Raw genomic sequence first — 22,033 nt, 5'->3', positions numbered from 1 at the left:
CTGACAGAAGCCGGCCCTGGCCGGCCGCCCGCGGTCCAGGAGGCCAGCTCCTTCCCCGCGAGAGACCCAGGGAGCTTCCCCCACTTCTCAGCCCCCCTGTTACCGTCAAAAGGGGGCCAGCCCGCCCCGTTCTCTGGGTTCTTTGAGGATTGGGTTGGAAATTTAAATGAAAGTGCTGCTTAAACTGGTTACCATGACAACTGGAAAGTGAACAGATAAATAAATGATTATGATTTTTAAGTGGAGGGTTTAGCAAAATGGACTTTTTCCAAATTGAAGCACCTTTAATTGAATGAAAGTGTGGTGCAGAACAGCCAATATTTACCTGCTCACTTAGCAAACACTTACTGAGAACGCATGTCAGGCCCTGAGGGTCTGTCAGGCTTGGCAGCAGAGCCACGAGGAGGACAGCGGGTCGTGGGGGCAGACAGTGAAGGAAGGAGGCGAGCGCTGTGAAGACGCTGAGACAGACCAGCTCGCAGTGCCAGGGAGGCCATGCTGAGGGGCCCCGTGGCCGAGGCCTGGAGGTAGAGGGCCCGTCGCGACACTGTTGGGGGACGTGCGCCTTGTGGGGTGAGGGGAGGGGTTCTGCACACCTCTTAGGGGGACACACCAGTCAGGGGTGTGTTCAGGGGCAAGGCCGACAGGTGAGGAGCAGGGGTGTCAGCAGGATGGGAGGGCAGGCGGGGCCTCGGGGCTCTGAGCAGGGCTGGCAGGTGTCACTCAGCGCTTTCGGGGGCCCGCAGAGCTGGGGCGGGATGGACTGCGAGCGGAGAGCAGGGGCCTGAGACCGTCCCGGTGGCCACACGTGGGAGGGAGACGGGGCGGGCCCAGCTGTGCTCGTGGCAGACGCGCAGGGCCTTCGGGCAGGCGGCCGCCATGCCTTGGCCACCGTGGGCCCCGCCCTTCTCCTCCCGGGACCATCGGCCCAGCGGGCAGACAGGGGCCCTCACGCCAGACCCAGAGGCTCAGGCCACTGCTGCTCCGGGACTCTGGTGTCATCATGGTCACAGTGGCACCACCGGGCGAGCCCGGCTGAAGCCGGCCTGAGCTCCCCGTCCTCGGCGGCCCCACGTGGGGCTCAGGGGCTGGAGGCTCGTGTGGTCTCCGTGAGCGAGACCCCTGCAGCGGCATCCGTCACGCCTCCCGGGAACGCGTTACTGAATCCTTGAAATCCAGGCGTCTTAACTTTCAGAACAGATCCTAGGAAGTGTGAAAGTGTCACACTGGGATAATATCTCACATTCAAAAATCAAATTTTTAGAGGGTTTTTTTGTTTTTGTTTAAAGTAACGAAAGCAGCTTATTGGATTTCTGCAAACGCCTTCTCCCTCTGCCGCTCAGCGCAGCAGCCCCGCCAGCCTCGCCGCAGGGTCCGCCGCGCCGGGAGGCCGCATCTCTGGGGGCGGAGTCTGGGGAGGCGGTCGGCACCCCCGGGAGGGCTCACTTCCTGTCGATGCGGTTACCCCGCGATTAGGTCTATAAAAAGTCCCCGTGGACCGTGCAGCGGCGGGCGGCGGCGCCTCGGGGGGACAGTGCACTGACCATGCCCCTGTTCCCCTCCCCCGCCCAGATGTCGCACCGGCTTTTGTTCAGCCTCCGGCGGACACCACAGTCACCGACGGGACGACAGCCACGCTGAGGTGTGGGGTGTCCGGGGCCCCCAAACCCGCCATCACGTGGAGGAGAGGTAGGTGGCGTGTCCTGTCCCTTCAGGGAGAATTAAAGGGCCAGGGTTGCTCCCAGTTCCAGACGCCGGAGGCACTGGGATGAGACGGGCAAACGCTCGTCGCCTTCCTGCAGCTCAGTCTAGTCTTCACTTAAGCAAAGACTTTTTAAAAATCGCCTGTTTAAATCGAATTGAATGGCACTGTCCTCTAAGCCCATCGTCCTGTGCCGTGGGCCTGGGGCCCCGTTAGTGCTCGCGTGGGGTCGGGAGCAGCGCTGCCGCGAAAGGCTGGAACCACAGCGTCCTCCCCATTGGACGCGTGGGAGGCCCTCCGTTCCCGCTCTATTTCCTTCCCGTGGGGAGAGGCGCCGTCCCAGCCTTCTCTGCAGTCCCCCCCCGCCACCCCCCCGCCCCGCCCGCCGGCGCAGCGTCCCGAGCAGAGCTGTGCTGACCTGCGCCGACTCCTGCTGGCTGGCCATGCTGGGCAGACGGCACCTGGGTGGGGCTTCAAAGCCACGGTCTTGCTCACACTCCCAGTGTAAGACCACAGGTGGCTCCTCCACTCTCAGGTACAACCCGTGTGCCCAGACCACAGAGGACAAACAGAAGGATCTGGGAAGCCGCAGATTAATGAGAAGGGCAGGGCCCTTCTGTTTGCTGTGGGTGTATTGTGGCCTGATTGAGAATGTAATCATAGCTCATAGAGAAATTTTTCAAATACATGCAAGTATTAAGAAAACTCGGAATCAGTCCCCCAAGGTAACAATCGTAGACATGGATCCTAATCTGTCTCACCAAACCTCTCAGCACTGGACAAGGACGTTCGTGGCTCGCTACTGTGAAGGAAGCTAAAGGCCGCGGCTTCGGCCGCGTCTGTGCGTGAAGTCCCCACGTCACGCAGCATCCCCTTGAGCTGTTTTCTTGGTTGGGGCTCTAGGCAGCCCTGCTCTCGCGCGTCCCGGCTCTGACACCATTTCCTCTGCTGTTCTGCAGGAAGCCACACTCTGGCCAGCGGCTCCGTGCGCATCCCCAGGTTCCTGCTGCTTGAGTCCGGGGGTCTGCGGATCGCCCCTGTCTTCGCCCAGGACGCCGGCAACTACACCTGCTCTGCTGTCAACACGGAGGGAGCCCTGAGCGCGTCGGCCACGCTCACCGTGTGGAGTAAGGATCTCGGGCCCTGGGCCCTGCCCCCCTCGCGGCCACAGCACCGTGTCCCCCAGGCTTGGGCTGCCACGGTGCCCGCTGGCCCTCTGGTTCCATCAGAAGACAAGCGTTGTTCTCATAACTTATATATAGGAAGCTGTGGAGTAATTAGTGTTTCAGTTTCCAAAGAAGAATTAGAAAGCATCTTCCACAATTTAAAGGGGGCGTTTCAGGGGCGATGGAAGATCAACCTTCTCAAATCCGTAGAGGGCGGACTTTGTCCCCAGCAGCTTGGAAAACAAAACTGACAGGTGGATTAATTTTATAATCGTTATGTAAGAAAACCAAGTCAAGAATTAAAATCCTAGAGAAAGTGTAGCGTATTTTTCCTATACTCTCATTGTTACCAACAGAGCACTCTTAGCCTACAAAAAATTAATGTTCCCTAGATACGAGGAGCGAGGCGTGTTTGCTTCCCCAGCTTTTGTTCCTCCGTGTCTCACCTACAACACGGGTCTCTGCCGTGCGCAGTGAGTTGTTCTCAGGAACAGGCGGGCCAGCTAACCCAGGACACCTACCCCGCCCCCAGAGCTCCTCTCGCCCACGAGCTTCCTCCCTCCACGTCAGCCGTGTCTGTCTTCCTCGGAAGTCACGGTTCAGAAAGGCAAAGACAGTGCCCACGGTCAGAGTTCTGTAAACTGGCCGCGTGGACGATGGGTCCCGACACGGCCCTGGAAGAAAAGCTGGCGTGGGCGTCACTCCGTGCCCGTGTCGGCCTCCCGGAGGCCGCTGGGGCCACTGCAGGGCGGGGCCTGCCCACGGGACGAGTGTTCCGACAGCAGCCCGAGTCCACGGCGGAGCGGCCTGCCCCCGGGGTTGTCAAGTGCTGGAAAGCGGGTTTTGTCCCGTTCGGCGGGTGACACCCTCAGCCACTTCTGATTCGTCCTGGTCCCTGAAATTAACCGTATGTCTAAAAGCTGGTGACAAATTTATGTCTGCGTTTTGACAGATCGCTTACCAGGCACTTGGGTGGCTCTGCCGAGGTCAAGGCCAGAGCAGCAGGGGAGCACCAGGCGCTGCCCGACCCACGGGGCATTTGCAGCCAGGGGCGGAAGCTCAGCCGTGCTTTCCAGGCACCTACGAGCAAATGTCCAAGCTGGGCCCCCGTCCATCAGGCCACACTCGTGGCGCCGCAGCAGCGTCCACCTCCGAGGGTGCGGCGTGGCCACACACACTGCAGGGCCGGCGCCGGGGCCCCGCGGGGCAGCTATGCTGCGCAGGGCAGCTGCTGGCCCGGGCACAGCTGCAGCCCGTCCTGGGCGCCAGGCCCACGGCTGCCTCGCGCGGCAGCCCCCAGCAACCCCTGTGCTTCGGAGCCCCGCTCAGCCCCTGCAAGCCGGCGCAGGGTGACGTCACAGCCCACACTAGGCTGTTGCGAGGGCAGCATGAGACCAGTGCCGAGGTGCCGGGCGGGCCGTGGACGGCCAGACCATCCGGGCGGGGGCCCAGACGTTCCCCTGGGAGCACGGAGCCTCCCAAACTCTGGCGGGCACTGCTCCTTGCTCCCTGCTTCCGCAGAGCCTAGAGATTCAGAGATGGCCCGACAGGGCGGGAGGCTTTTGCAGCCCCCAGACGGCCTCCGCGGCTGCGATTCGCACGCTTATCGCTGGGATGGGCGGGAGCTGCTGACGTCGGGTGACCGATTCATCGCCCCTGAGGGAGGCAGGTAATTCTGTCCGAACTGTGTCTTGTGTGTTTTTCAGACCGAACGTCCATCGTCCACCCTCCTGAGGACCGCGTGGTGATCAAGGGGACCACGGCCATGCTGCGCTGCGGAGCCACCCACGACCCCCGCGTCTCTCTCCGGTCGGCCCCCTCAGTCACCATGTTTGGGGCTCGATAATACTCTGTGGGCTTTTGAAGTGGCATTGAGACCGGAAGGGAGGGTTTCAGGAACTTGATTTCGGCCACAGAGCCCTGGTCAGGGCACCGCGGGGTCACGGCCCCATTGCTGATCTCGCGCGCCCGCCGTCCGCGCCTGCTGTCTGTGCTTCGTACAGGGAGCTGCGTCCCGCTCCGCGCCTCGGTGCCGCGAGCGCCTTGTGGTTTCCTGCCGAGGTTAATACACTGTCTGCACGGCGTGCACAGCAGAAGCCGGTGCTTAATGAAAGGGAAACCCGCAGGGATCAGGTGGGATTGCAGCCGTGTTTGCGCAGGGCTGGGCCATCCCCACGAGGGCTCTTCTCTGCTCAGGGACGGCACTGTCGGGAGCGCAGACCTGTGCCCGGAGAAAGGCGCGCACGGCCGTCTAACACGGGCAGAGGACAGTTTGTGGACAGGAGGGGGCTGGGCGATGTATGGAGGCACAGTGGGGATTATAAGCCCCGCCTCCACCGGAGCTCAGGCCGGGAGAGGAAAGATGAGAATGCGACACTGCGGGTGAACGCACGGCGGCCAGCACCGGCCGCCGGCGGCCGTGAGCTTAGCCCAAAGGCTCGCCGCTTTCAGAGTGGCCTTGACTCCCAGACGCAGGCGGGGGCCTAAGTCTAGAAAGACAGATGCAGCGCCCTAGCGTTTGTGCTCCGGTCAAGTGGTCAGCTCGTGCTGCCCCCTGCACGCTGGGTACCCCCCTGAGCAGCGGGGGCTGGAAGTGGAGGTGTGCAGGGCCGGCGGGGGCCAGGGACCGGGCTGTTCCTCACTCCTCTGGGGCAGGTGTTTGGCAAATCGAGAACTTCCATACCTGCACCTGGCCCTCTGGAGGCCCCAGAGCTCAAAACCCGCTTTGGTTTAGTTACGAGAACACTGAATGCAACACGTGCAAAAACTAATGAGTCAGAGGCTCCCAGGCCCCTCGGAGGCTGTCGGAGCAGACAGACAGACAGGCCCGGAGAAGCCCCCTCCCTCCAGGGCGGGGCGCAGGGCACTGCCCGCCTCCTGCTCCTTGCTCGCCGACCCCCTTGGTCTCTGTGCTCTCTCTTCTCTTCCCATGGAATTCAACAGACAAGCGCAGCCCCCGTCCTGGAAGGAGTTAGAGGGCTCCTTCCTGGCGCCGCCCTTGCCCCAGGGTTTCTCTGCCCAAGGGACACCGGGCCCTGCAGTGACGGTCACAGCTCAAGGCTGCACCCAAATTGCGCCATCCCCTCCTTTCCTCCTGTGGAATCAGCCCTGCTCTGCCTTGGACAGAGATCTGAGACAAGCGGTGGGTGTGTGTCTGTCCCCGTGCGTGGAAGCCTCCGCTCTGCAGGGAGAGCCAGCCACTCCGTCCGCCAGGCTGGGCACAGGGTGCTCTCCGACGTGCGCAGGTGGCCCAGTGGCTCCGTGCTTGACAGGAAAAGCGCACCGACGCCGTCCCAGATAAGATGACACACAGAGGAAATGCAGTGTGGGGGGCAGTCTGCCAGAGTGGTTTGGTTTTGAGGAAACCTATTTATGGGGTGTGATCTATCCTCCCCTGCCCCAGGAAGTGGGGGATTCCACTCTGGGGATTTTTTAAACAGTCATTGCCTCCTCTCCGGGCAACTCCTGTCCTTCGGGACAGCCCTGGGCAGGGACGTGAGGGACTGTGTCTGGCCGTAGGTGACATGTGTGACCGTGGCTCCTGGCTTCCCGTCTCTACGCCCAAGGGCCGCCTGCCAGGCCCAGCGATCTCCTTTGTTCTGTGTTAACCTCAGCATCTGTTTCTGTGTTGTGAGCAACGTATCTGGTTGCGGTTTTTTCTTCTTTTATTACACATTTCACTCACATATGATAAAACTCATCCTTTCAAGAGCAGAAAGTGGTTTCTGGTACAGCCACAAGGTCGCTGGCCGCCCACTTTTGAACAGACAGGGAAGGATCATCAGCAAGGTCCTCCCTCAAGACCCCCTCTAACAGCAGCCTCTCTGCTTGGCCGCAGCTACGTCTGGAAGAAGGACAATGTGGTCATCAGCCCGCCCAGCAGCTCCAGGGTCGTGGTGGAGAAGGACGGGTCCCTGCTCATCAGCCAGACGTGGTCGGGCGACATCGGGGACTACACGTGCGCCGTCGTCTCCGAAGGCGGCAGCGACTCCAGGACGGCCCGCCTGGAGGTGATGTGAGTCCGCGCTGCGTCCCCGAGCTGCCCCGATGGCCCGCAGCAGCGGGCCTGCGCCCCATCGCCGGGTCCCGCGCTGGCTTTTAGCGAGCAGCCGGACGTCCTGGCCTTAGGCCTGCAGGCACGTGCGCGCAGGAGGCCCCTCGGCTTTCTGGGGGTTCGATGACCGGCCTTCGTGGCTCCCTTCGTCACGGCCCCCTGGCGACTCCATGCTGGGGGCTCTGCTTCTGGGGCGCACGCGAGCAACCGCAGGCCCGCTTTCCCGTCCCACACCCCTCCGCGTCCCGGACAGCGGGACACGGCGGGCTCGCAGCCAAGGCAGGCACCCGCGTGGGAGTCGGTGCCGGCACCTCCCCGCGGCGGGCACACGCTTCCGTGGCGTCTCTAGGAATCCCGAGACGCGGTCAGCTGGCGCAACCTCCAGCCCGCACCCCCCAGGGCCCCCGGCCCAGGGCGGGGACCCACAGCCTCTGTCTCACTTCTCTTCACGGGCAGGAAGCTGAAAGTCCTGCTGACAAATGTTATTTATTTGCTTTTTGAAAATGCTGTCCCCCCAGGTGTTCCCTGAGTGCACACGTACAAAGGAAAACCTGCACAAGCCGCCGACAGGGTGGGTGCGGGGCGGCAGCCGCTCCGGGTGCCAGCAGCATCCCTGCCAACGCAGACGGGCTGGGCCGCCAGGGAAGGCGATTGTGAGAGCTTGTGTTACTGGGCTCTGCTCGCCTCGGTCCAGGAAGGACTCTATAGTCAAAATTCATCCCTTAAAATAGAATCTGAACGCCTGGATACAGGGCCACGCGTCATTTGTCTTTGCATCCCTGGGCCCGGCCGAGGGGATTAGAGACGAAAAGCAGGCTTGCGGAGCGCCGCGCGCAGTCCCGCATCTGCGGCCCAGACACGCCCGTAAACAAGGGCGCTGTGCAGGGGCTGGGGTGAGCCCCAGAGCGGGCCCGGCCGCCCTCCCCCCGCCTCCCAGGTGGGCTCTCTCCAGGACGAGCCCCTTTGTGCTCCGTGGAGGTTACCCTCTTGCTGGGAGCAAAGGTGGCCCAGGTCAGCCGCAAACAGCAGGAGCCCACCGCCCCAGGGGGTCCGCGGGGTCCTGGCGCTGTGGCCACAGGCCGGGCGCAGAGGCCCCCAGCACTGTGAGGGAGCGCGGAAGTGCAGGGGTGCCCCTCCCCTACCTCCACCATTGGGCCCCCAACTGGCTCTCTGTCCCCCGGCGCCCCCCGCAGGGCCCCTCAGTGGTCTGTGGCCTCCGTGTCTTGACTGGTGTCTTCTGCCCTGGCCACCTGAAGGACGCGCTCACCTGTCCTTTCAGACCCACCAGTGGGACAGCAGGTGCCGCTGCGGCGCCGCCCACGGGCCGTGCCAGGCAGGAGCTGAACCCGAGCACCTGGGGCTGCAGGCATCTGGGGCGCCGGCAGGCAGGGCTCAGCCCCTCGTCGGCCGACTGAATGCAGGAAGGAGTGAGCGTGTGTGTCAGGGGCCACGGGCGACCGCCTCCTGCTTTCGCTCCTGCCCCGTCCCCTGCAATGCCCACACCCTGGGCTTTTCCCCAGCAGCAAACCCCGTGTCTCCTCCTCCCACCCCCAGCTCACAGCGGGTTGTTTTTGGTTTTTTGTTTTAATTTCGATAGTGCCACAGTCCAGGCTGGTGACTGCACGTAATCCATTGTGCTGTTCACATTTTAAAAACTACCTTTGAGAACTCATACATCATCCATCACTGGTACCAAATAAATGCTAGCATTTCATAAGGACCCTGTCAGCAGAAGCTAAATTGCATACTTCTAATATAGTGCATTCTTCCCATTCTGCACAGTTTTTATGTTCTGCTGATTTACATACCTTCCCTACTATTTGCTTATTTGATTTCCTCTAAGTAAAATACATTTTTCAGCAAATGTTGCTGTGTCTCTAAAATAATAGGCTTCCCGTAATGGTAAAACACCTCATCTCCAAATATAGAAATATTTGCAAATTTGTGACTCAAACCAATTTAGGGACAACTGGTTACAGAACTGATTTGGAAGACAGTTGCTCCTCGTGAATTGTTGGTGTAATGATCACTCCACTCTTCCAAATCGGAATGAATGGGGCGAGTCGTAGGTTCCGGCGTGGAGCGTCTTCAGACCCACGTCGGTCTTAACTCCGCAGCCTCAGCGATGACAGCAGTAATGACAACAATCATAACTCCTGATTGCAGGGTGTTGTGTGTTTCACAGAGAACTTTCAAATTGAGCTCAGTAGCATTTCCGTGATTTACTCAGATGACAACAAAAAATGAAAAAAGAAAAAAAATCTCATATTGCAGAAGTGACTGAGAGGTACTTACCACCAAATGGTGTCCTTCAAAGGTGCCTGAGAGCCGCTTCCCCTGCCGCCTCACTTAAGCTAAAAGCTGCTTCGTTAGCGGTGGAAATCGGGAGCTTTCGAAGTGGCTTTCAGAGCGGCTGGCCGCAGGCTCGCTCAGTTGTGTGCAGCCTCTTGCGTCCTCTTCTCCTGGCGAGGCTGGTTGGGGTCCCCTCACACCCAGGACCGTGGCGGCCACAGTGCCACCAGGAGGTGCTGCCCATGGCCCAGCGGGACTACGGCCTTTCCGCCCCTCACAGACTGCGTGACTGGCCAGGTCCCCTCGCGTCTCGGCCTCGGTCTTCTCATCTGTAAACTGGGCACGCGGTCCCGCACCGTACAGTGCCGCTGTGAGGTCTGACCGGGCCGGCGGTCGAGAAGCGCTGGCCTGGGGCCTGGCTGGTGCCTCACAGAAAGGAGCCGCCAGGGTGGCCCGCACCCGCCGGGCGGCGTGAGCTCGCCAGGGGCCAGGCTCCGGGGCTGTGTGGAGCCACTGGCTTCGCATCTTTCCTCCCGAGATCAGAGGTGCACTCCCGTGAGCCGGGCGCAGGGAACACCCAGTTGAGGGCCCCGTGAGGGCCCCGCCTGGGAGGCCATCCGAGGGGCCCTCACCGTAAAGCTGCTGGCGACAAAGCCACAGTGGGGAGCGAACAGTGCGCGTCTCCGGGATCATCAGGCCTGTCATCGTGGCCCTGGGGGGAGTCGAGGATGGTGGGTCTCACCAAGTTCCCCTTCATGCATTTTTAAAGCGGCAGCACTTTTAGAGAGAAGCCCTTCTCCAGGCTGCCTCTGCTACAGCAGCCCTCGCGCCCAGCTCTGCAGCTCCTCTCTCCTGGGCCTTTTCCAAAGCTGCTTCCCTCAGACACTGACGCGTCGCCCCTTCCTCCCTGTCGGGTTGCCGCGGCTGCTCGGTGGCGGCGGAGGTGGCTGTGGTGCACTGGGCTGGGCGGGGGTCGCCCCCGCCCTCTCCCACCCCCACCGACGTCTCTCTAAATTACAAAGTGACTCAGCACCAGGCTTCATGTTCCTTGTTCCCTCTGCTCTCTGTCATTTGTCACCCTGTCTGCATGTCGCCGTCTGAGCCACTCCGCTGATCATTTATCTCCTTTCAAAGTTGGCAGAGCAATGCCAAGATGCAATCTATTCCTATTAGATAAGATTCTCTGAAATGAATTCAGAATATATTAAAGCCGCATTTATCGGTTATTGATGGGTTAGTCAAGTATCTCACAAAGCTTAATTTTCCAGATAACCAAAACTTATCACTTAAAGAAACAGTTTGTTTCCAACATATATTAAAAAGTCCTTTGCATTGAGAAGCAGGTAGAACTGAACACAAGAGACATTACAGAGGAGGTTTCAGAGCCTGTAGAGCCTGAACTGAGCGAAGATCTGAGTTTCCTCTGACTCTGAGTCTGGGATGTGGCTGACAATGACATCAGCATCAGGACACCGTCCCAGGCGAGACTCACTGGGCAGCAGTGGACGCAGGCGCGTCATTTCTGGACACGTCGCCGACACGGTGTCCTTGGCCATCCTGGGCGGCGCCTCCTGCTCCCTGTGTCAACTGTCCCAAGGCAGTGCTGCCTCTGAAGTGGCTCAGTCTTTTTCTCCCAATCTTCTTTCAAAATCTTTTTTTTTGTCCCCCATCTCTGACTCTTGGTGACCGTTCTGCTGCTCAGCGTGGCAACCTGTGGCCGGCCCACGGCCTTCTCGTTGGTGACTGTTGAGCTGCTCAGGGAGGGGCCTCAGGAGCCACACTCACAGACTCGTGTCCTGAGCGAGATCGGCTGGCTCCGAGGGTGGACGGTGGGACGGGCAGGCCTCTGGGCCGGGGAGCACCCAGCTAGCGGCGACCACCATCTGCAAAGCAGCCCAGCCCGGGAACACGGCGTCCACTCATCTGTCAGATGGGTCACTGCTCAGCGCCCTCGTTTCAGGCTGAGGGGAGCGCGACGGCAGCCGAGCGCGAGAGCCCCGGGCTCCCCCCGCTGTGGGGGAGAGGCCCCGGCGGAGCTTGGAACCGGCTGCGGCGGAGCGTGTGCACGGCCACAGGCAAGGCGAGCGTACATGCGTGCTTTCCCGTGGGCCACAGGGTGAGGCCCCTGCTGTCCAAGAGGAGCCCATTCCTTTACGTCTGCCTCCTCTCGGGTTCACCCAGCCCCCAGGACAGCAGTGGCCTTGTCCCGACCCAGCTGCGCACCCCCCACATCTTGCTGCGACCCCAGCGTGCTTCCCGGCCACGGCCGCGTGGCCCCAGCTGCTGCTGCCCTCCCTGCTGACTGTCACGCTGCGGCACCTCCCACCCAGGCCTTCCTCGCAGCGCCACTTCTAACTTAAGACTTACTCCACGGTAAAGAGAAAATAAGCCCCCATTCCAGGCCCAAGTTTATTCTTTATTGTACTAATTTAAAGGCCCAGCCTACATTAGAAGGGTTTGTTTATGAGTGGTGTGCATGGTTAGGGAGAGATGTGTTTCTTAGGTAGCCATGAGCACAGAACAGCTTAGTAAATTTCAAAGGGTAATGAGTACATTTAAACATCAAGTATAATTACGGCTTCTGCGCTGGCCTCTGTGGGTCAGCAGTAATCGATGGCTAAGGGAGGCCAGAACTTGTTAGTGGGTGAGACGGGTCGCCCTCGGCGTCCGCGCTGCCCGACGGGTGTGCCTGGAAGTGTTCGTCCACAGAGAAGCCACCCCTCGTGGCCACAAGACAGGCCCTGCTCCCAGACTCAGGACAAGGGGAGGCGAACTCCAGCCGCGGGCCGCCCCCATCGAAGGCGGCAGGGCTGGGCGGGAGCGTGCGCTCAGGTGGGGGCTGCGTCCCCGCTGAGTCCCCGAGCTCGCGGCCCCGGAATCCACCTCCTGTGCCACATGTCCACTTCACGGCCCCGCCGGTGTGTCCGTCTCTCTCCCACGGGGTTTGTCAGCGTCCCCACCACCTCCTGCTTTCAGTGTCTCTCCTGAACCTCCACGTCCGGCAGGAGATGGCCACAGGATGGCCTCTCGCTGTCACTGACGAGGCGCCCACGTCGTCACAGAACACACATGCACATTTTAGCTGGAAATTCTTAAATGCCTGGCGTCGGAAACTCTTGTCAGTCCCATCTCCCCAGCTGTGCCGTTTATCTGGCTGGCTGCGTGTTCAGGAACCGCTTCGGGGTGTAAAACAAATCGCCGGCCCGCCTTTCTCAGTTGAATAATATATGGTGTGGAAATTGGTGCTCCCTGCCCGATTTAAGTCACGGCGGCGTCACTCACGTTTCAGTTCCTGCCCCTGGGATTGAGGCAAATCCTGTTCGGAAGGCAGAGCTACCTGTGAGAAGCGAAGAGGCGGGGTTTTGTGGTGGTAAAGGTAGGGTTTGTGTGGGACAGATTTTACGTTCTCCGTTTTCACAACATTGACACACCAGGACTGCGCGGCGTAGCACAGGCTGACCACCCACTCTGATGTGTTTCCCTCTGTTGTTTCTGTCCCTTTGCGCTCCAGTGAGCTGCCGCACGCCCCGCAGAACCTCCTGGCCAGCCTGAACGCTTCCCGCAGCCACGCGGTGCGGCTCTCCTGGGTCCGCCCCTTCGACGGCAACAGCCCGGTCCTGCACTACATTGTGGAGCTGTCTGAGAACAGTGAGTAGCCAGGCAGGGTTGGCCGGGGACGGTCATCGGGCTCCTCCCTGCGCTTTCGTGTCCTCAGCCTTTACTTCTGGCCCAGGCCCACAGTATCTGGTACAACGCCGAGGGGCTCTGTGGAGCTGCCGAGGAAAACCCCAGCTCTGGCTTCAGGAATGGTGGCAGGCGAGTGGGGGCCAGGCAGGGCGAGAGGCACGGAGAAGGCCTCCCATGGGAGCCTGGATTTTGGGCTGGGGCCCACAGGGCGGCGTACACACGGGCCGCCCTGAGTAGGGCGCTGGGTTCAGCGTTGCCCCCAGGGCGGGCCCTGGCATGGGCTCCTGAGACTTCCGCTTGGGGCCGATTTGAGCAGTGAACACAGCAGTGAGCGTGAGCGTGTCTGCACGTGTCTGCGGGTGCAGTGTGCTGGCCAGGGCTCCAGGGCCCTGGGAAGATGCCTTGATCTCTGTAGCGTCTGCACCCAGACCTTCGGCCGCGTCGCTTAAGCCCTGGCACTTCTGTCCCGTGGCTCGGAGGCCTCTCCCACCGAACGTCTTCTAACTGCGTCTCTGACTGTTTTTCACCCCAACTCTGTTCCCGCCTCATTGTGCAGCCGGTTCGGGCCCTCGGTGGGTCTGTGCTGCTACTCCAGCCAGAAGCCTGGGGGGTCCTCAGTCCCTGTCCCCGCCCCCAGCCCCGCACCCACACCCACTGCGTCCGGGACCCACCAGCCCGTGCTCAGGGGCACAGCTGGACCTCACCCACTCCCCGCTTCTCCAGGCCACCACACTCTCACTAGGCAACCGCAGCAGCCTCTCCTGTTGTTCTCGCCTGCTGTTTTTATCCCAGCGTGAATGCTGCCGTTTGGGTGCCACGGCACACCTGGCCTGTGGCCTCCATATCGACCCGGGGGTCAGGACAAAGCAGCCTCCCAGGCCCTGCACAGCCACACCTGCTGGCCACACAGCTCTTCCCGCAGCCTGTGCCCCCGTGGTGGTCGCTCTGGGCCAGACGCCGGGCTCAGCGCCACCCCCACCTGGCGTGCTCACAGGGCTGGACAGTTGCCCTCGGCGGTCGCCCCGCATCTCCCGGAGCCCACACTCTTGGGCACACCGCTCAGTGTGACCGTCCCCACCCTGGGTCCTCCCTCCCTGGGTCGTCTCACCCATTATGCCATACTCTTCCCGGGGGCCCCTACGAGGTGCGACTGAGCCAGGCCGGTGGTCCTCTTCCCACTGCGGCATCGCCGTTCCAGGATACCTAGGAATAGGCTCCGCCGGCGTCCCTCCCCCAGGGCCCTGCCTGCCTGCCGGAGCCCCGCACGCGTCCTGGGCACCGCTCACCTCTGCAGGCGGCGTGCCCGCGGTGCCGCTGCGGCCGTCCCCACGCTCACGCCGACCTGCGCACTCTTTCTAGTTATTGACTTAATTCGCCGTGTTTCTCCTACATGTCCCCTCCTCTCAGGTGGCAGAGTCCCCTTCTGATGTCACGTCCTCAGGCCCCCGCAGGTTCGATCTGACCCTCCTTTTACAGCTGAAGGAGTCGGTGCTGTGTGTCAGTCTGTGACTGCGGTCACACAGCCCATGTCGGCTGAGGACATGGCAGGAGCTCTCAGCACGCATCCGACCCAGCGAACGTCCTCGCTGCCCAAAACGTTCAGGGCCACCCAGAGAGGGTGCCACAGCAGAGCCAGGCAGGGAGCCTCGGCCGCCCAGAGCCACATTTGACTCCCTGGAGCGCGCTGGGCTTCCAGCGCGGCCTGAAGATGCGTCGCTGGCCAGGCCTCTAACCAGATCGTTGCCCCGATTCTTCCCAGGTGGAAGGCCCCCTTGCTCACGAGTAGATTCTGGGCTCACGAGCGTGGTCCACAGCGCCATTCCCCACTGTCCGCGGCGCACCTGCCTCTCCAGGGTCAGCTCCTGCGCGCCCCGCTTCGCCTGCCACGCCTCCGAGGCGAGGCGTTGCCACACTTCCCTGAGCACCCGGTGTCCTTACCACTGCCCTGCCCGTGTCCGAGCGCGCTCTCTGCTGCCCGCCGCCGTCTTAGGTCGGGTCCTCTGCAGCCTCTCCTCCTCCAGGGGGCGCTGCCTCGGCGTCCCTCGCGGACATTCCTTGCACCCGATGGCAGACCAGGCCCTTGGGGCGCCGAGCCGAGGCAGGGCACCGCCGCTAACGAAGACACCTAGAAGGAAACGGTAGTTTTTCCTGCTCCCAGTTGGCAAAGACATTCTCTTGTGCTCCCACTCAGAAGAGTCGCGGCTGAGTTTCCCGCGCGGGCCGTTGGCTCCTCTGAGCTGCTCGTCTTGGGCTGCGGGAGCCGCGGCCGCTTGCGTGGGCAGGCGGCTTCCTCTGCCCTAGGCTCTCGGTTTCCCGCGCGGGCAGGCGGCTTCCTCTGCTCTAGGCTCTCGGTTTCCCGCCCCTGCTTTTCTGTCAGGGCCTCGGGTTTCTGTCATTTGTCACAAGTATGTTTTCAACTTGCTTTTTGCCCTTAATTTTTGTGTATTACTTTTTTGGCAGACCAAAATGCTTGAGTTTTATGTGCTTAAATCTGTTGACATTTTCCTGTACAATTTCTTTTCTTGCTTTCACATTTGGATATTCCAACATGATCAAGCATAAAATACATATTCTTACGAGTTTTCATCTTGCTTTTAAAGCTTTACCTTTTAATACAGTTAACTTTTCAAATCATTTAGAATGTAGATGTGTTAAGTATTCTGACATTTGACTTTGTTTTTTTCCAAATGACCTCCATTTTCCTCACATAGTTTATTAAATAATCCAGTTATTTATGAATGTTTACTTTTCCACATATTAAGAGGATCTGCTCATATAAAAGTGTGTTTGGGGCTTATTTGGATCCATGGGTTCATCATCTGTTTTTCCGCCAGTGTTAGAGGATTTCAATAGTTTCAGTTCCAAAATGTGTTTTAATGACTGATAAAGCCAGTCCCCTCATCCTTCCGAATTTTGTTCTTGTCACCTGCTTATTCTTTCAGGAAAGAACTGGAATTATTTTGTCAAGTTTCAGAAATGGTCTCATTGACTTTTTAATCACATTAAGCCTGTGAGCATTTTTATGAGAACTGACATCTTGGTAATTCTGTCTTTTCATCCAGAAAACAACATGCTTCCCCATTTCTTCTATTTTTTCACATCACTCAGCGAAGTTTGCAGGTCTCTACCCAGAGGGCCTGCGCTTCTCCGTTAGAGTCGTCCTGCGGTTTGTCCCGTTGCCACCGTGGCCGGGATTTCTCCCCGCGTCACCCTCCAGCCAGGCCGTGGTCGCTGGGCGCGGGGAGGGTGGCTGTTTGGGGGCTTGTCTCCATCCAGCCGCCCCCGCGTTCTCTTGTTGCCCTGGTGATGGCTCAGCTGGCCCTCCTAGTTTTCAAGGGAAACCACGGTGTCTTCTGCAAACAATGAAAGTTGTTGTTTTCTTTTTGGTTTTCATATCTCACTGGGTTGGTCAGAATAACTTTAAAATAACCGGTACAGGAGCATCTCCTGCTGTTCAGTGCCAGATCTCAGTGGAATGTCTGCCGGGATCTTACTATGACGTATGGTGTGGGTTTGTGCTGCGTGTGGAGGTATAATTTGCATGTAATGAAGCACACAGATCTCAAGAGCATTTTGACAAGTATATACGCACCACGTAGCTCACTCCCCAAGCCAGATAAAAAACGTCCGCAGCATTTCCGGAAGTTCCAGTGTTGCCAGTGAAGATGCTATTGGAGACAGCGCTCTTTCTTCGTGTAAGGCATTCCTCTCCTCCCTGGTTCTCAGGGTTTCTTTAATATGTGTAAGGAAATGTCGTATTTCTGAGCTAAAATAAGCGAACGTTCTGTTGGGCAGCGCTGCGCAGGTCGGCAGGAGAGCCCCCTCTGCGGTGGTCCTGCAGGCTCCCCCGCTCTGGCGTGAGCTCCCGAGGCCCCACCCTGCACGGGCGCCAGAGCGGACTGATGCTCGGCGGGGCTCGGCCCCTGTCGGGGCCCCAGGCTCCAGCCTCCAGCTTGGAATCAGTGTATTTTTCTTCACTTAGAAACGGTGTCTTCCATAAGTTAAGTTAATACCTTACTTCGTCTTTGTCACATCGGAAGAACACGTCTACATCTTCTGCACGCTCACAGCCTCCCCGACTTGGGGGCATGCGCCCGAGGCGTCACCGAGACCGCGAGCCCATCCTGGGACTGGGAACTCCCCCGGAAACCCCACCCTCGATGTGCCCTGCTGCCTGGGCCACTAGCGCTCACATTTCGGGGGCCACATGTGGAGACCGTCGTAGCCAGACAGCAGTGGGAGAGGAGGCAGGAAATAGCAGCTGCGTCACGGCCCTCCACTCAGCTTGCTCTGTCACCTGGGAGGCGATGAAAGAATGTTCGTTTCTCATTCATGTTAGAGAAAACAAACCCAAGGGAAAATGTCCGCGAAATCACGTTTCTCATCTACCAAATGTGCTATTGGAGCCAGTTACGCTCAACGCTGGCTGTGTTGTGACAGAACAGCCACTTTCTAAAAACTTTTTGTTATGAAGAGTACTCAGTACTTTTTGTAATGAAGAGCACCTAGCTACAGAGTAGTCCTGAATTCAGCTTAATAACCATGAACATTTCACTATACTTGCTTCATCAGTTTCCTGCTTTTTTCTGCCAGTCCTTTAAAGGATGTCCCAGAGATTATCATTTCACTTTTAAATGATTCAGTAAAGAGCTCAAAAAATCGACTTGAAACCTAACAAATTTAACAGTGACCCTTCATACCACCTAACGTTCATCCACATTTAAATGTCTCTAATGTTCTAACAATTGTCTTTTACGGTTGGCTGCTTCGTTCAGGTCAAGGTCCAGACAAGGTCCCAGGTTGAGTTTGTTGGTTTGTCTCCTACGTCTCTTCATCAATGAGAGTCCTCGCCCCCTCCTTTTGCTGGTGCACAGCTGGGCCATGTGACCTGTAGAAAGTCCCCAGTCCCAGCCAGGCTGAGTGTGTCTTTGTGGTGTCATTCAATGGGTCCCTCCATTGTCTCCGTTGCCTGAAGCCTGGAATCAGAGCGCATTCAGATTTCGGTTTTGTGTGTTTTCTTGGATTGTGTGTGTGTGAACATCAGTACTTCCTGGGTGTCGCTGGGTCCTTCCTGCTGCATCTCATGCTGCTCTGCTTGTGTGACGTGCGACCCATCCACAAGTCCCTCGGTGACAGCTGCCAGGCCTGGGGGAAGTCCCTTCGATTCCCCGAGTCTGAGTTCCTCGTCCTCCCCAACAGGAGAAGAGCTGTGAGGTCATAGCCGTGAACGCACACCAGACCGCACGCGGCCACGCAGACATCAGGGACGCGGAATAACGATGGTGCTTTTGGCTTTAAAGAGATCTCCAAACAAGGAGCTTCCTTCCTTAGGCCCCTCTAATTGAGAACATGGTGATGCTCTTCTTAATGGGAAAAGCTTCCAGAACATTTGTGAAGGTTGAAAGCGTCCAGCTTTTAGACGAGCAGACAGAGAGGAGGAGCGGTCACCCCCGGTCAACCCTGGGCGCCCAGAGCTAAGGGACACCGTGACACCCGTGCGTGCAGAGGCTGGCTAACCAGCCCGACCGCGGAGAAGCAGACTCCCTGCGTCTCCCAGATCAGAGGCGAGGAGGCGCCCCGAAGGGGCCGGAAGAGCGCCTGAAGCTTGCACAGAATGGTTTTCTTTATCAAAAGACTCCTCCACCCCAGCTCCTAAGACAAGCGCTGGCACTTCTCTTCTGTGAGGGCTGGAAGGAGAGTCTTTTAAAGGAATTTTGCTTATTGACCGTTGGGAACACACTCACCATTAAATTTTAACAGTTCTCAGCAAGCTTGCAATTCCGAAGCTAGCAAATGCGCAAGCCCTTCCCAAACCACTGTGTGCAGGTGCCCGTGAGATGGATCGGGTCCATGGGTACAGCTTTCAGTTTAAGCTCCCTCCCTGCCAGATCTGCCGCCTTCACGTGGGAGAGGAGGGAAGGAGTGAAGGACCCCACAGGTGCACCCGGAGGACACGCCGAGCCCAGGTGCAGGGTGACGCTTACGTCCTTGCCCACACCTGCTGTTCTCTGCAATTCTGATAGTGGTCGTCCCAGTGGGGGGGGGAAGAGCTCATGGGGGTTCTGATTTCTCCCCCGTTTTGAAAGAAGAAACAAATCAAATTGAACTGCCCTTTGAAGAGCTCCCGTCGGCTCCGGCCTCTGTCCTGCTGTGCACCCGCTGTCTCCAAGGAAGCCGGCCTCGCAGGCAGGGGCCCTGGCACCCCTGCCGCGCCAGCAACCCCGATGCTGGGACACCCTTTCCTCTTTCCCGGAGGGGGCTCTCAGGCCGCCGGGCTGAAGAGAGAGGTTGGCGTGAATCCTCCACAGTGAGTCGGGGCTGCACACGCTGCACTTCGCAAGGGAGCATCTTGGGAGGGCAGCCTGTCGCTGTGGACCACCTCCTCGCTCACAAGACGGAGCGAGGACACTGAAATGCCCAGCTGGCCGTGCGGACTGCGCTCCCAGAAAGCCGTTTTCGGAAGCAGCTTTATTTGAAACAATTGGAATGGTTCGGCCTTCGCAGAACCAACTGGCAGCCGGCCTCAGAGCAGTGTAACTTCCTGCCGAGGAGCCTGGCTAACAGCCGGACACCTTGGCGGGCAGCTCTGCTTGAGGTCGGCCTGGGGCCGAGGCCCCTTTCACCGCGGGGCAGTCTGCGGCTGCACCGTGGGACCGGGTGTGTGTCTGCTGGGCTCCTGGTGCAGGCCTGAGTACCCCTGCTTCCAGGGGCCGTAGCTCTGTGTGTGCCGCACGGCGTGAGCACAGCCCGCCTGCCCGCCGCCATGGGCACCCCTCTGTGCCGCCTTCTCCAGCACGGGTGACTGGCAGTCTTTCCCCACTTCCAAAGGATGGGAAAACAGCTTGGTGTCCAGAGGAAGCTTTCCCTGAGAACTTGAAAACTGCATTCCGGCATCAGAGCCGTTCCACGCGGGAGCTCATAGTGGGCGCTCAGAGTCCTGGCCAGGCCTCAGTCACGCCAGGCCGCCTCTAGGAATGCTCGGGCCGATGCTCGGCAGAAAAAGCATGTGAGCATAGAGGAGCTGGCGGAACCTTCCGCCGGAGCCTCGCAGGCGAGAGCCCCCTCGCTGGCAGAGCAGCTCGGCACACCTGCAGGTGGCTGCTGGAAAGACGCTCCGCGCGGCTGGGCGTCTCATTATGTCTCCAGCCAAAGCCGCTCAGGAGTGCGGTGGTGGAACGGGCCGCCACGCAGATGGGTCGCAGAGCCCACACCCCATCTGTCTCCATCACGCTCATTTCCTCTTTGATTAAAATGTTAATGAATATAGTGTTTATTTATCATTGGGCGACATGGGCAGCACCCTCCTCTGGGCAGCAAGTCTGCTGACCACGCGAGCCGGTGGGGAGCCCCTCTCATTGCCTCGCAAGCCCGGGGGCGAGGAGTGTGGAGACCCACTTAAGCGGCCCGACGTGGGTTGCACAGAAATCCCCTCGCGTGCCGGCGGGGGCGCGGGGTGACAGGGGGCGCCGGCACTCGGGGCAGGGAGCCCGTGCTCCGTGCCAGGCTCCCCAGCTGCCAGCCTCAGGGCCCTGAGCCCGTTTCCTCCCTGCGAGTGGGGCCAGCGCGCCTGCCCCGGAGCTGCCGTGCTGCGCCCGCGAGAGGGTTCTTGGGGACGCACCACGCGTTCTGTGGCATCGTTCAGACGCGTGCTCACGTGGGTTTGCGTTTGTTTTGTTCATTGTTTCAGACTCGCCGTGGAAAGTGCACCTGTCAGACATCGGCCCCGAGGTGACCGGCGTCACCGTGCAAGGCCTGACACCAGCCCGCACCTACCAGTTCCGGGTGTGCGCCGTGAACCAAGTGGGCAAGGGCCAGTACAGCGCAGAGACAAGCAGGTGCGTGAGGCCAGCCTGGAGGCAATGGGGGCCCTGGGGGCAGCGGGGCAGATGGGCCACACAGCGAGCCCTCAGCCTTCAGCTCCCCGGCAAGGACGTGCGCGGGGAAGACTAGCCGGGGAGACCAGGCGGCTGGACGGGCTGGGGTTCCACAATTGCTCCCAGCAAAATGCCTTAGACATGCCACCTGTGATAGCGCAGCCCTCTGCACACGTGCGGGACGCGTTCGCGGTGTGTAGCGCCTTGATCCATCCCGACCGCCGGCCAGACAGGAGCGGGTGCCGCGTCCCCACAGACGAACACCCAGCAGGGGTCCGGGGGAGCCAGGAGGCTACGGGGCCACCATGGTGGTGTCAGGCTCCCCAGCCATCTGGCCGCTTCGCCGTCCCTGGGGTGCAGGGACAGGAAAGGCCCCCACCTGGCGACATCAGCGTGCCCTCCGCAGCCGGCCTGAGCTCCCCGTGGGCGTGGGCCAGGGAACAGCGGGACGAGGGGAAGGCTCAACGCCTTGTTTCAAACCATGGGAGTGCGATATGAGAAGGCGGAAGAGCCGAGGGAGATCCTTTGGAAGGCGCCTCGGGCTCGGGCCCGCGGGCCCCTCACGCGGGCTCGTGGTGCTTCCAAGGAGCCCGAGCCACAGGGGCGCCACCCTCCTCCACCGCCTGCCACTTGTCTAACGGGTTTTCCGTTACGTTGGTTTACTGTAATTACTTCACACCTGTCCCTTCCGTGTGATTAGCTGTGTGTTTCTTTGTTCAGCACCAGATTTTAGTAAATAGTTGGGCTCAACGTCCCGCAGAACAGAGAATGCAAACGTGCGTCCCCCGCGCCTGGTGCTGACCCGTCTTTCCCCCGTGCCTTTTGTTTTTAGGTTGATGTTGCCTGAAGAGCCACCCAGTGCTCCCCCCAAAAATATAGTGGCCAGTGGGCGTACCAACCAGTCCATCATGGTGCAGTGGCAGCCGCCGCCGGAGACGGAGCACAACGGGGTGCTGCGTGGGTACATCCTCAGGCAGGTAGCCCGTGGGGGCCGCTTCTGCCCTGTCTGTCCTGCGGAGGGTCAAACTCGCACGTGCGCAGGAGCCCCGGGCCAGCAGGGAGCTCGCCAGCTGGGAGGGCCCGGGGAGCGGCGGGCATGCCCGGTGAGAGAGCGGGGACGCGGGCGGCCTGGCGGGGACGGCATCTGTATGTCCCGCCAGAACACGTGTGTGCACACAAAACCGGCACTGGCAGCTGCGTTGGGGCAAAGCTGGCAGCGTGCACTGCGGGCTGGGGGCAAGGTGCGCTCTTCACTGTA

At 59.9% G+C, this 22,033-nt stretch overlaps 1 protein-coding gene across 1 annotated transcript in view; it reads left to right on the top strand.

Moving 5' to 3' along the window:
- SDK1 (sidekick cell adhesion molecule 1) overlaps positions 1 to 22,033 on the top strand; it is a 555,116-nt gene that overhangs the window by 442,042 nt on the left and 91,041 nt on the right. The window contains exons 10-16 of the mRNA XM_054572434.1: positions 1,573 to 1,689; positions 2,662 to 2,829; positions 4,575 to 4,677; positions 6,707 to 6,883; positions 12,726 to 12,862; positions 20,589 to 20,736; positions 21,608 to 21,748. Coding sequence (XP_054428409.1) covers positions 1,573 to 1,689; positions 2,662 to 2,829; positions 4,575 to 4,677; positions 6,707 to 6,883; positions 12,726 to 12,862; positions 20,589 to 20,736; positions 21,608 to 21,748 — 991 coding nt within the window. The remainder of the gene's footprint in view (positions 1 to 1,572; positions 1,690 to 2,661; positions 2,830 to 4,574; positions 4,678 to 6,706; positions 6,884 to 12,725; positions 12,863 to 20,588; positions 20,737 to 21,607; positions 21,749 to 22,033) is intronic.

This window comes from Pteronotus mesoamericanus, unplaced genomic scaffold, assembly GCF_021234165.1.
Source record: "Pteronotus mesoamericanus isolate MK-2021 breed Mesoamerican mustached bat unplaced genomic scaffold, CSHL_Meso_final contig_1, whole genome shotgun sequence".
NCBI lineage: Eukaryota > Metazoa > Chordata > Mammalia > Chiroptera > Mormoopidae > Pteronotus > Pteronotus mesoamericanus.
This window is presented reverse-complemented; position numbering and strand designations above follow the sequence as displayed.